The sequence below is a fragment of the Sander lucioperca genome, chromosome 21 (assembly GCF_008315115.2).
Source record: "Sander lucioperca isolate FBNREF2018 chromosome 21, SLUC_FBN_1.2, whole genome shotgun sequence".
NCBI lineage: Eukaryota > Metazoa > Chordata > Actinopteri > Perciformes > Percidae > Sander > Sander lucioperca.
The window spans coordinates 6,924,345-6,938,574 of NC_050193.1; the positions used below are offsets into that span (position 1 = coordinate 6,924,345).

The 14,230-nt window shown below is 40.4% G+C and overlaps 2 protein-coding genes across 4 annotated transcripts in view; one reads left to right on the forward strand and one right to left on the reverse strand.

The window, feature by feature from the left end:
- Positions 1-146: 146 nt before the first annotated feature.
- LOC116059474 (coiled-coil-helix-coiled-coil-helix domain-containing protein 5) lies at positions 147-2,735 on the forward strand. Of its 3 annotated transcripts, XR_004107311.2 has the most exons (5): positions 161-353; positions 524-664; positions 761-912; positions 2,056-2,149; positions 2,526-2,735. XR_004107311.2 is itself a non-coding variant. In XM_031312574.2 (4 exons), coding segments are annotated over exons 1-4 (318 nt in total). In that variant the 5' UTR covers positions 147-275; the 3' UTR covers positions 2,079-2,453. The 3 variants fall into 3 exon arrangements, 2 of the variants coding, with proteins under 2 accessions (XP_031168434.1, XP_031168433.1); XM_031312574.2 differs by lacking the exon at positions 2,526-2,735 and having other exon boundaries at positions 147-277; positions 2,056-2,453; XM_031312573.2 differs by lacking the exon at positions 2,526-2,735 and having other exon boundaries at positions 162-353; positions 2,056-2,453.
- A 133-nt stretch (positions 2,736-2,868) lies between these two features.
- Positions 2,869-14,230, reverse strand: part of lmx1al (LIM homeobox transcription factor 1, alpha-like) — a 17,820-nt gene continuing 6,458 nt past the window's right edge. Inside the window, exons 4-9 of the mRNA XM_031312530.2 lie at positions 6,527-6,759; positions 5,566-5,729; positions 5,367-5,444; positions 5,153-5,273; positions 4,899-5,054; positions 2,869-4,547 (exon numbers count right to left, since the gene is read on the reverse strand). Of these exons, the coding sequence (XP_031168390.1) occupies positions 4,390-4,547; positions 4,899-5,054; positions 5,153-5,273; positions 5,367-5,444; positions 5,566-5,729; positions 6,527-6,759 (910 nt within the window). The 3' untranslated portion in view covers positions 2,869-4,389. The remainder of the gene's footprint in view (positions 4,548-4,898; positions 5,055-5,152; positions 5,274-5,366; positions 5,445-5,565; positions 5,730-6,526; positions 6,760-14,230) is intronic.

A 14,230-nucleotide genomic window follows, 5' to 3' on the forward strand; every position in this document is an offset into this window, starting at 1 on the left:
ACATTTGTCGTTTCTTCAGTTATGCGATTAAGTGGCTACCCCTTTAATAAAAGAATCGTCATTATAGGGGAGGAGCCAGAATGCGAGATCGACACAAACTTGAACCAATAACATTAAAAGAATGTTTTAGCATGTTGTATTTCCATCCAATCAGATAGTATTAGGTATGTAGTGCAGTTGCTGCAAAGACCTGGCTGCTTCCACATGTAGAAGTACTGGTGCTATAACCTTGATTGATCAGTTTCTTCGTTTGAGACAAGCCTAAAAAGAGCAACATGTAAGAAATTTAAATATGGCTCATATCAACATTGCATGTATGTTCTCAAGTCTAGGGAAGTAACGTATATATACAGGTAGATGCAGTACTTTGTTTTTTTGTGAATCAGGCTGCATCCTCCAAGTTTGTTTCAATATTATTCCGTATTGCTTATGGTTAATATAGCAAGTTTTTCAGGTTGATGATCGATGTGTTATTAGACTTGTCTAATCACTGACTTGCTTACATACATCTGTCACTGTTCAGGCAGGCTGCTATGGATATCACGGCAAAGTATTGCCATAAAGAAATGGAGGCGTATGGGTCATGTGTAGCCTCCAACCCATCGACATGGCAGTTAAAGTGTCATGAACTGAAGATTAAGGTTGCACAGTGCACATCATCACAGTAAGGCAACATACTCACTCCCATTTGCCTCAACATTCTTACACACCCACATTTTCAAAGCACATTTGTATCTAACCCCTACATTTGTTTTGATAGCCCAGTGATCCAGAAGATCAGACAGGATTGTTCTTCTGAGTTTGTAGAGTTTGAGCGCTGTCTGAGAGAAAACCAGGACAAACCTACCTCCTGCTCACAACATGTGGCTCGCTTTCTGGGCTGTGCAGAGACAGTAGACCTCAGTGGAGTAGGTAAGTCATTGCTGGAATTGGCCATACATAACTCAAGGTCACATATAAACAGTCGTGAATAGAAGTGATTTAAAAATAAATAAATAAAAAGATAGGAATGTGCAGATTATTATGCCTCCTCACTTGTCTTACTTACACTTAAATTCAATTCATCTTTATTTCGGGCACACAGGTCCATATCAGTATAAAATATGTAAAACACAACAACACATACAAGACAAAAAAGGTTAAAGAAGCAGGAGTGTTTTTTTATCACACTGAATGGTTTGTGCATGCTGGCTATTCAGACTTGCAGATGTTAAGGGAGACATGCTCATTTTCAGCTTCATATTTGTATTTTTGATTTCTACTAGAACATGTTTACATGCTGTAATGTTTAAAAAAAAACATATGGCGCACCTTTGCAAAGGTAGTTCTCAAGGCGTTGACCTGCATCTGACATAGGAAGTTAAACCAAATCTGAATGGCTTGTTGAATCTCGTGTTTTCTGATCTTGGCAGCCCACAAAAAACTGACTGTGCTGTCACAGTTTGTGGGTTGGTAGGCACCCCAGATACACAAATGTACAGGCACAAGCACTGAATAAGTGAGTTTTTCATAGGGCTGGGCGATATGGAGAAAATCAGATATTGCGATCTTCTTGTCCTAATACCTTGATGTCGATATTGTGGCGATCTTATAGGGTTGACAATTGGTGCTTTGACAAAATATCTTCACAATGACATTGTGTAATGTAGATATAATGACTACGTGGGTAAAGGTAAAAATAATAGAACTAGAGCTAGAACAGTCTGGTAAGTTCAGAAAATGACATCACTTTACTGTAATGCAGCCTTTAAAACCAGGAAAAGACAACACTTAAGCCATTTACGATATTACGATTTCCAAAATCTAAGACGATATCTAGTCTCATATCACGATATCAATATAATATCAATATATTGCCCAACCCTAGTTTTTCATGCTATGTCCCCTTTAAGTCTTGTAATGGGCATCTTTAGAATGTCTGATACAAAAACACATAAAACAGACCCATGAATTATTATGTCTACAAAATGGGACTTATAATGCACCATCTTTGAGAGGTATTACTTTCATAGTTAACATAGCAATAAATTCCTTTTCTCCCCCCCCCCCCCCCAGACTCGGTACCTCAGCCATCGTAGCATTCAGACATCTTCCATCACCTTCAGATTACTCCTGTCTCCACAGCAGCACAGATGGGCTGGTCTCACAGGTGCCCCAGCCATGTTACTGTATGTACAGTGACTGTTAGGATACCTATTTTCCTCTGTGTGACTTAATGGGACTATTTTTCTTTCTTCAACAAAGATAAAGGAGATGAATGCAACATTACTGTGAGTAAGACCATGTGTAGAATATGTAATTACTGCATTGTTCTTCTTCTCATACTCCTCATGTAAATGTTTGTGTTTATTTGAAAATAACATTTATACTTGCCTTCTGTATGCAGGAAGTCTGTTTTTACAGATTTTTATTGAACCATTTCATTAAATTTGACATCAGACTTGTATTAATCATCTGGTGTGTTCATCCCTGTTGTTTTCTGTTGCTTATGTCTAGTCTGTCCCTCCCACCCTTGCCCTTTCCAGGTCTGAGTCAGAGTCAAATATTAAACTGGAATGAATCACTCCCGCACAAACTCTCCTGAGTACTCAATGACTAAGAAATAGGGAGTCTGGGAAGAAAGGAGAAGGAGGAGGCTGTCCACTTCTAATCCGCGGGACTACTGAGAGAGACAGAGGGAGGATATTGAGTTATGAGCCCTGTGACCACTAAGCAGAACATACCTTTTCTGGTTCAATTATTAAAGCTTTGAAGAGGAGGGGAAAATGATTAATTTCTTTTCAAGTGTAATATCTTTGGTTTATACCACACGAGAAAGTGATCAGTGCATCATCATTTATCATATTTAGGAAAATAAGGCACGTGCACTTCAAAGATGAAACCGCAGATTGTATTGAAGATACGGCAACATTACATTCAAAGCACATCACCTGGCAGTCACTGAACAAAAAAGTAAGATAGGAGCTTGCCTAATACCGCACAAATAAGTTACATTCACAAAAATATTACTGTAAAAATACCATGAGTCAGTGATCAGAGTCAAACATAATGTCATGAAAGAATGTCACGAGCTGTAGCTGATCACCAGCACCTAAATGAAACAAGTATCACCCTAATCCTAATGTATTCTGCACCACATTGTGAGTCTGATTCTGATGCTTTCTGCACTTGCTATCCAACTTCAGTTTGGAGGCTATTCCTTTAGACCTACTTTGTGACACATAAATATCATGCTACAGTTTAAATATTTGCTGATAATCACAGAAGAAGGTACAAAATATCTACCTAACAACATCTAATTTGAGATGTTTGAGAAAGAAATTATTACAGAAATTGACTACAACAATTAATTGTAACACAGTCATACTCACATTTACATTTCAGAGCACATCATCATGTGCCCAGTTTCCTAACCTTTGGGAGTTATAGATCTATTGGTTGTCATTTACTCTTGGTGATTACATTATAAAATAGAAGGGAAAGCTAAAGCAATAATCACTTATACGACCCTGTTTCCGCATAAGGCTCCTCAAATGACCCTGTAGTGTTGTCTAAATATTAAAAACAAAAGTGATTTTTTTTTTGGTCCATATTATACCTGTCATGCATTATCAAAAACTAAGAATGTAGTTTGAAATTACCATTTGACATGGAGAGTTTCTTCCTCTTTCAATCTATGTCCTTGAAGTCACTGGGCAAGTTAAATTGTAATCCTATCCAGCACAATATCCTGAGTTATAGCTCAGGTTACATAAACATACACACTAACCTGAGAGCAAAATTGTACTCCAATCCATATACAGTATTGTATACGCTGCAGTCTTCCGCACACAATAACTAACCACTAGTCCTGTCAAAAAAAGTTATGCAATATACTAATTTAATTTAGACCCTCAGCTGCTTGTAAGGCCTGCCAAGACTCATAAATACATGTAACTTGATTGATGAATTTACTTTCAACAACCAATAATTGTCCGTAAATTATGATATACATATTCATATGTTTGATAAGTGTCTTTTGTTTGTCATTTTATTTGTTGGAAAGTGCCATGAAATGTCTTTCATTGAATATTACATAAATACAACAGGAGAAATTGAGGTCTTTTTTTTTTTTTTTTTACATATCTTGGACATTTACAGTGTCTGTATTTCCAGCATGTGATTCTTGTCAAGGAAAGATGGTTGGAACACGACGCTAATCTGCTGCAAAGTGATATTATGACTATGCCTGTGATGATTTTGGCCTGTGATAAAAGCTCAGAAGTGTGTTTGTGTGTAGGCTATTTCGTGGAGAGTGGTCCCACAGGCATGTTGATGGACAGATTCCATTAGCTGCAACTCTGAGGTGAAAGGTGGAACAGGAGTGGGAAGGGTGAGAGTTTATAAGGGTCAGGAGGTGAAGTAGGAGTTCTGCATGGAGTAGAGACGGTCAATGGGATTTCCCACTCGCCCTGGCAGGAGACTGCCGTCCCCTGTTGCCAAGAGGCAGTCTCCAAGGTGACCAAGGCTTCCATCGCTGTCCAGGTCATGGAACACGGTCTCTGAGTCTGCGGTGAAAAGAAATGGAAGTGGAACGGTTTTTAATTACCACCAGAAAGCACAGATAAATATGAAAATAGGTACACATTTTTAGAGCAGCACTCTTTTTACGCTAAACTCAACAGCTAATGGACCTACAAAACACAATGAGTCAGTCTCTCTAGTTTAATCTCAGCCTTTTCCTTATATCAGTTCCTCACAACCTCACAGCCTTTATAAGACTAACTTGCTAAATGGCCCCATTACCTTGAATTATGGTTTTGACTGGCACATATGAAAGTTACATTATCTTTAAGGGAGATAATGACATTTTCATTTTGAGGGGACTGTTTCTTTTGAATTTCCAGCTCTTGTCTTACCATAGGAGTGGAGCTGCTCGTTGCTCAGCTGAGGCGGTGTAAGCCCGTGTCGAAATGGCTCTCCACCGTAGATGTTGGGGTCCAGAGCGAGTAGCTGCTGACGTGGCAGAGAGGGATATCCCAGCATCCCATCCATGCCATGGGTACTAGAGCCATCTGTGTAGAGGTGATAATCCCTTTAGTCATAATATTTCATAGGTTATTCTTATGTTCTTCTTGATCCTGCTTTGTTACTTTACTGTATTAGCTCTTACCCTCACTGTCGTCATTGCTCTGGCGGCCCCCTCTACTCGCTCCTCTCCTGGTCCCTCCCAGCTGCTCTTGTTCCTGCTGCTGCTGTTGCTGTTGCTGCTGTCTTCGAGCTATCTTTTTCATCTGGGGCACAAAAAACCCACTGTCTGTATGAATTTTCTCATTGTGTTGATCTATGAGGCAGAACATGTCCTCAGGAAATGTATAAAATCCTACCTTGGCTCTCTGGTTTTGAAACCACACCTGCACAACACGCACTGTCAGCCCTGTCTCAGCAGCCAGTGTCTCTCTCACCTGCAGATTAGAGGTTTTCATTGTTCTTAAAATACAAATTTAAAGAGTCAAACACAACTTGAGATTAATTGCTTATTTTCTGGTAAACATTTCCAATGATAAAACAAGCTCGTCCACCCACCTTGCGGCAAGGCTTAGCAGACACTTCAAAGGAGGCCTTGAAAGCACGGCGCTGCTGTGTGGTCAAGATGGTGCGTGGACGTTTTGAACGCTTGTGCTCCTTGCCTTCATCACCACCTTTCCCTCCGCCAGAGCCTCCTCCACCGTCCTCATCCTCACTTTTCACTGAGCAAGGTAAGTAAACAACAAAACTGTCAGAACAACCCGTAGGAGAAGGTACATTTTCATACTTAATTAAATTAAAAATAAGTATTTGACACTGAAGTGACTGTGAGCAAAAGCCCGAGTGTTTCTTAAACTGGTCCCTAGTTCTGTAGGTAGTGAACCTCTGGAGAAGAAAACTGTTTCTAGAATGTCCAATGCCAAATTGTTGCAGCGTACTGGCGGTTCAGCTCCATATACTGTAAAACATTCCCAGAATGCACTGTAAAAACCAGTGAGCACCTTTGCCGACTATCCTTACCGATCACAAATCAAGACACTTCTGCTACACTTTCCAAACAGAAGTAACATCATCTCAAAATGAAGGATGACATATTCAACTTTATTAAAAATATATATATTATTACTGCTTCATATCCAAAACAGTGTATAATTTATTTGTCAAGACATTGAGGTTTGCTGCTGTTCTAAGCAGTTGAGTTGTACGTCATTGACTCAGTATCCCAGTGGTCATAAAGTCAATAACCTACTCAGTGCCTGAGATCCAGTTCATTTAATACATATTTATTACCTAGTGAACAAGGGATCAGTTTGAGACCTTTAACCCCCCATTTTCACTTCACAAGCTGCTTACTGGTGTGCAGTGCAGCAATGAGATTGAGACTGGCTGTGCTGAAAGATATGTTGAATGCATGAATGTAAAAGAAAGACAATTTGTGAAGATGTATTCAGAAAAGCCATGGAACAAACTGATTTAAATGTGGTCCAGGCAAAGAGGCCTTGTAACAAACCTACTTTACCTGATTCAGTTGGTGTGGGACTAATAGCAGCCAGCATTTCCCTTTCCTTCTCATAGTCCATGCGGCAGAGCAGCTGGCCTTCTTTCAGCACAAACTCATCACCTCTTTGCAGCCGGCGTTCACACTCGCAGCAGGTGAAGCAGCCCAGGTGGTACACCTGGCCTAGCACACGCATTATCAGCTCTGAACGTCCAATCACCTGCAGGCATGCACTGCACTTCCTTACAAACAGCCTGTAGGTGCACAGAAAGACACACGTATGGGCTTATATGTGAAGAATACCTACATAAACTGTTAAACATATTATCATGTGAGTCAATGAGTGCAGAAAAGGTGAGGTAATTAAAGATGGAGGCACAGGCAACAAGCTCTGACACATCTGGAGATTAGCATAGTCTCTTAATTAAAGATCATATAAACATTACCCAATTCACAGAGCAACAAGGTGAACATCTGCTGAGAGGAATTACAGTAGTCTGCATTTTCAGATTGTATTTTCTTTTCTCCCTTATTACAGTAGGTGGCAGTAGCTAGCTTTTGATAAGAGAGCTGCCTGTAGAGTCTTTCCCTTCTTAATCCTTAAATGTGGAGATCAGTTTAATGGGGGTAAACTCCAGTCTATCTATATCCCACCCACACATTTTGAAGTGCTTGTTTAACTCTATGAATAAAGCTATATACAGAGTCTGTCTCAGGTCCATGGCTTTTTCCCATGACCACTTTCCTTCTTTTCTCCCTCTGTCTCCTCCTGTGAGATGTTATAACCCTTCAATTTCTCTCCTGTCTCACCATCTCTTCACATCCCTATTTCCATTCACAGAGCCTAAGTCTCTGCCATTAAATTCCTCTCAAATCCCTGCTCTCACACTTGGTTTCCTCCCCCTCCCTCCCCAGTATTTTCTGCCAGCATTCCCAGTTCTCCCTCACGCCCTCCCAGCCCGCCTCCCCAGTTCACTGAAACTAATAAAGACAGGATTAATTAGATTGTTGTTTAAACAGTGCGATGGCCAGACAGACGCTGTAAACTCATAACCAGGGATTGGGGATAGCATGGGGTTAATCTCTCTCCTCTCACTTATGCACACTAAAACACATAGCCACTCACATACACATGCATGCGCACACACAGGCATGCATGCACACAGACATTTGCACACACCCACCCACTGAGTATCAGTATACTTAGTCTGACATTGACTAGTTACCTATGCGTTCACCGTACCATGACCCATGATCATGCTAGTGGTGCAATAGTACAGATATGCTTACTAACCAGAATATCTTTTTAACGGAAAGAGTTACCAAGTAGTCAGAGCATAGGTGTAAGAAAGAGAAAGGTCAGCAGATGCAGAAATAGCACCAAGAACAAAGTACAAACCTGGACAAGAGGGAAGGGAGGATGAGAGGGGAGTGACTAGGGGGAGGAAGGGACGAAGGCAGAAGTGTTGACGCTCCCTGACTGAGTGATAGGAAGGTGTTGCTGCCTAAATCTGGAGTGTAAAGAAGGAGCCAGGTCTGCACATTAGAGCTCCTAATCTGTGATTCTGTCCCAAACGCAGCTGCTACGGCTAATCTTTCTCAATCCATCTGCCAAACGCTCCCCAAATTCCCCAAATGACAGTGTCGCTAACTTAACACATTTGTCCCTATAAACTCTATTGTGGCAGGACCATGTGTTTAACTAAAGGTTCCTCAACCTATTTTCTTAACAGTGCATTGCATCTTAAAAAGGATGTAATGCAAACACCTTGTTTATCACAATATCTGGCATCTAACACATTTTCTACAAAGGAGAGCAATCACCACCCTGTTCTTTGTAGCTCACTCTCCATCCAAACACACACTTCAACACTTTAAATGCTTCCTTTCACTGCAAACTAAATACAACAGAACAGAATTGTCACAGGATTGCTTGACATAAGACTGATGATGTTGGTGGTTAAGTCCCACACTCCCTAATCGGGGTGTACACAGCACGGCAGGAATTTACTCAACATGGCAAATGAAGGAAACTTGGGGCAACTGCCACAGAGGGGGGTCTGTAAGTAGATCAGTCTTATCCCTCTAATAGAAGTATCATTCACACTGGCTCTGACCATAAATCAATATAGACATGATGGTTAAAGGACATCCACATGAATTAGGTAAATTTAGGTTCCAGACCAAATCAGTTTTTCATGTTTTGGGTGGAATTACATGTATGTGGATCCAAATGAATTATAAATACATTTCTTTTTCTTTTTTAATTGGTCACTTGTCATACAAACAGGCATGCATTTTTGATTATATGTTGTTTTTACAGCAGAATATGTATGGTAAAATACAAAAAGTTTAAGACAATCCAGTTATTTATTATGCTATATGGAACCACAGTAAAAACATGGTTTTCAAAGTTTCAATATCCCTAATATAGCAGGCATATATTTGCTCCCATCAGGAATCAGTGGAAAAAAGAATATTTGCATGACACTGACTATATTGCAGAGAAAGCTTTTCTTCTTACATTTCAATTTCCGCTAAGTGGAAATGAAATGAAAATTAGAATTTAAACAGCTGAGATATAGAGTTAAGACAGAAGAAGAAGACTTTGCTTTGGATTTAGAGGGCTTTCCTTTAATGAAGTGATGTGTGTAATATTAATGATATGTACAGAATTACAAAGAAGAGAAGTGTAAGTGCAGACAGAAGATGAGCTTGTAATGTAAAAACTTTAACTTGGCCGTGGGCACCTTCATGTTTAGTGTCATAGATTTCTGAGGGGTTAGGGGGCACAACTAATTACAAGCTCACTGATTATGAGATCAAATGCAGAGAGACAGAAAAAGGTGATGTGTATTTTGTGGTTATAATCTGCCCTTTCCTTCTTGCAAACAGAATAACAGAATGTTCATCATCTCCCTAAGCTGTGTCATGTGGCATTGTTTTGCCTGTGAGCTTTGACAAGCACAACATTGCGTGGACCGCAACACAATCATTCCATAAATATGTATGTGTCTTAGAGCAATTACAGTTATTGTGCTTGCTTTCATAATTGATGAATATTTATACAGGTATGGGTTTGACTAACCCTAGGTTTGGAGTGCCTGGTATTGAACAAGGTTTGTATGTAAGCGAGCCAAGAAAAAACAAACTTGGACAGATTAAGGCTTCAGTCTGAAGTAGTGGCTCACCACTACTCACATCTACCACTGTCACTCATTTTGATTCCTAACCTGTAGTTTAAGATGCATTTCTGTCTCTAATCAAGCTACTCATGTACTAGCTTACTTGTGATTCCCACACCTTGTGTTCAGAATGACCATGTGGGTCACACAAATGGGTGTTTACACATTCCCTGAAAATGAAGGTACATCCCAGGATTCATGTGGTAGATGCAAAAAGAACAAATAATATGCAACAATCTTACTTCTCAGTTGTATTCTGTTTAGTATCCATTTCTGAGATGTGTGTGTAAGGGTGTGTGGATGTGTGTGTGTATGTGTGCACTTTCAGCGGATATTGCTTTGTGAAGCAAAATGGCTCAGAGCCAGGGTTCAGTAATCACATCATCTCCTTTTATTAAATCTCCCTGCACTGCTTCTGTGTTATTAAAATCTCCCAGCATTCCCCACGATACTCGCTACCTCTGCCACCACTCACTCACACTCACTCACACAAATACACACATGTATACAAATATATATATATATTTACAGTACAGTCACATGCCCGCGCGCACGCGCACACACACACACACACACACACACACACACACACACACACACACACACACACACACACACACACACACACACACACACACACACGTGGGTATACGTGGGTATACATAGCCACATAAACACAAATATGCACAGTTAGTGTAAACACAGATAAGGTGCCTGGTACAAACATCAATAAAACACTGACAGATGCTGTCATTTGTGCACCGTATCCATCCATGCATCAATAAAGTAACATCATAAGCAGTCCTCTTGCTCATTGAACACTCTTCAAAATGTGTAAAAGCTATATAGGCTAATGGTTGTTATCTTTAATGGCCTGCAGTGTATGGAATACATCTTCAGAGGCATTTCTGCACAAACCCTCAGCCAATCCCACAGTTATACAGTTACATGTCATACCTCTCACTGTAAATTGTTCACACAGGTAATAAGACCAGCTCTTCATGAGAGCAGCACTGATGCCTGTAATATTCCTAAGACCTAATGTAATGTACCTGTGTAAAGTAACAACAAAAAACCTGCATGAGATGCATGGTCTGCATGGTATGTGTCTCTGGGTGTGTGTGATCTACACCTGATGCTACCAAGAATGAATGCTATGTGTGATATAGACGTGTGTGTGTGTGTGTGTGTGTGTGTGTGTGTGTGTGTGTGTGTGAGTGAGTGGGCGTGTGTGTGTGTGTTAGTTTAGATAAAACAGTTAATCCCCAGGCCACCAGAACGCAATATCCTGTCTGCCCGTTTCTCATTTCCTGTCTGACTCTGGCGGAGTGGGAAGCAGCGGGGAGGGGGTGGCGGGGGACAGCGGGACCCGTTGCCCCAGAAACAGGAGATACAGCCGGTTGATTTAAGAAAAGTCTACGCCGATCTCCCTATCTCTCCCTCTCTGTTGCGGCCCCCTATTCTTTCTCTCTTTTTTTCTTCTCCCTCTCTGCTTTTATTATCTCAGATTTAATAAAGCCAAGGCGAGCAGCTTGTTCTGCCATGAAACATTTATTAGCTGTCTGTTATAAAATTGTTGTGGGGGAGGAAAGATGATGGGGTCTCATCTCACGTTATGCAAAAACTGTGGCAATTTCACCCCCCCACCCCCCCCCAAAAAAAAACACACACACACACACACACACACACACACACACACATGCATGCACCAAGACAAAAATCTGAGGCTGCATCCCTTCCTAAAACTCTCCCACACCTCGTCTTTGCCTTCTTTATCCCATTTCAAACCCTTTCTCCATCATCGAGATTTCTCCCTGATGTTCTTTCATTTATACTATAAAATCGTACTGTTCTTCAACAGCACAACATCAAAACTCCCCTATCCCTACTTTCCTTTCCTCGGGCACACTTCCAACCATCAACTGTTGAGCTGCAGGTTTAGCCTGTGTAAGGATCCTGGTTAGGGAGAAATGTTTGAACGTTTCAGAACCACATATGCATGTATTATGTGTAGCCTCTCACTGGGATTTATATATACAGTACAGTCCTGTCAGTCAGTGCAGTCATAAACTAAGTCTGAACCACAAACTTTCCTTCCACTTGCAGTCAAAACTAACATTTTGTCACTAGTATTTCTAGCAATGCCTGTAGTTTTGGTTTCATTTGCCCAGGTTTTGAAAATGTATTTTGAAAGATTTCTGCTACCTGCTACTGAAAAGACACTTTACTTTTTTTATGTTATGCAATTTTTAAATTGGTAAGTAACTTTTTATTGCTGTGCACACCACAAAAAAACTCCATTCACCTCCTATCTAATTTTAGAGGCAAACATCTGCATGGTTTGTTACAACTACAATAAGGAAGAAATGTGTTGTCCTTCTGATGTGTCATTGCACAATTCTCTCTAATAGTATTTCCCTGCAGCCTAGTGTCAGGCCTGTCATCACAGGACAGCTACAGAATGCTGGGTAATTAGCACTGTACCCAATCAGCCTCCCCACTACCTCCTCCCATTCCCATCCTGAGACACAAAGAGGCGCTAAGGGAAGGGAGACGATTAAGAGAAAACAAGGGATAAACGGGGAGATAAACTGTTTGGTGTCATCGCTGCCATCAATCTCGACGAGAAGGAAATGAGATTTGGAATAGAGAAATAATATTACAAAGCAGACAGTGATGAACGAGGTAATGGATAGAGAGACAGGGAGAGAAACAGTGGCTGGTGTGGGGGTATGGAGGGGAGAACAGAGGTAGAAGATGCTGTTTCTATCCTCAGTCTCTGTGTTTTAGAGCAGCAAGACTCAGAAGTTTAAATGCACCGTAACTTGAGAAGATACTGTGTCAGGCCGTCAGTGTTAGCCTCCCATATAGATACCTGGTCAGCAGAGGGAGATTCCATAACTGTGGCGGCGGGGTCTCCCTCTCTCTGTCTGCAAAAACAGGGTTTGTGGACCTAGATGTAGTCTCAGTGCCCTCCACCCCACAGAGTGGGGTATTAAACCCAAGATTTAGTGACTATCCACCCTGGTGACCTGTTTTTCACAGGGCTGAAGCTGCCTTTATGGGGCTTACAAGGGAGCTTGCAGGCTCCGCACAGCCAGACTACCCTCTGTTCTGTCTGGGCTCAGCACTATTGACCAGGGAACACTGGCCTTATACTACTCAGTTTGGCAAGGAACTATAATGTCGAGCCAGTGCGTAAAGGCAATGACTGTAAAAAAAAAAGTGTGTAGGATTATGAGGAGGGTAGACAATATTCATGCATGTCCGGCTGCTAATTAGGTGGTTACATTGTCTTATTTTTAATCAGAATGATATATTAATCATTCTGTAACTTTTGTTAAAAATAAACATGTTTTTGAGACTTAATTTCTACCACGGCTCATTTAGATCTTTATAAAAATGTTACCCATTACTACTCAGACTTCCTGTTTCTGATGTGGTAAATGTTTTCCATTCAAATTTGTATTATTCTTGCCGGCAAAAATGATGCATTAAACCAATGCATAAAAACATCCTGATGGGAATTTAATATGTGGAGGGAAGCCTTGCCACTAAATTATTCTAAAGCCTCATGCTGAACATCTAGTCCATAGCAGGATGGAGTTCCAGAGAATTTCTTGAGGTTTCAAAACAAAAATGAATCCACAAGAAAAATCCACAAGATGCACTTGAGTTTATTGTGTCTAAATCCCCTCATTTCCATAACTGATTGAGAACAGGGAATCTCGAAACTGAAGGCATGCCTCCTGTTTTTTTTTTTTTTGCATAAATAATGAGTGGCAGTATGGTAAACACTCATTTATTACAAGACATTTCAGGGACTAAACTTGAATGTGACTCACAAGTGAACCTATATTCTATATGGTTATATACAGTATAGTGCTTGAATTTTTGGATTAGGATTATGTGTTCCACCTACTGATATGTTGAAACCTTACATTGAGAATCACAGTGATCAATTTCTAATCATTTTGAAGCAAAATATCCTTGGAAAACATTTAACATGCAAATGTTGAATAAACTTTTGCCTCAAAGGCAGTTTAGCCCAGATGAATCAGGGTGGGGGATGGGTCAAATTTCTAAATTTGATTTGTCTCCTCATTTGAATTGATAGACATCTACGTGCATTTTTTCTTTCACTTCAGCAGAATAGATTAATTATAAAATCTTCAGAGACATCTCCCCCATAACACATTTTGTATTTATTTCTATTTCACCATTTGCTTTTAGGAATATTAACTACAGAAAACAAGCACATGCAAACAAATGCACAGGTAACTTTACTGTACAGTGTGGCTTTTAGCTTATGCTGATGGACAGTCAGAGAGGAGAGTTCTGCCTGTGTGCTGGGTGATGTAGTCAAAGCAAAGGATAAACTAAAAAATATTTGGACAAGCCCGAGATACTGCATGAGGTTCGAAATGGCAAAATAGCCCAGTATGAGCAAGGAAGGCCTGCAAGATGTGGTCTTACCATGCATGTATACATTTCATCCACACATTCTTTAAAAGTATACTTGACAATCAATGTGTATAGA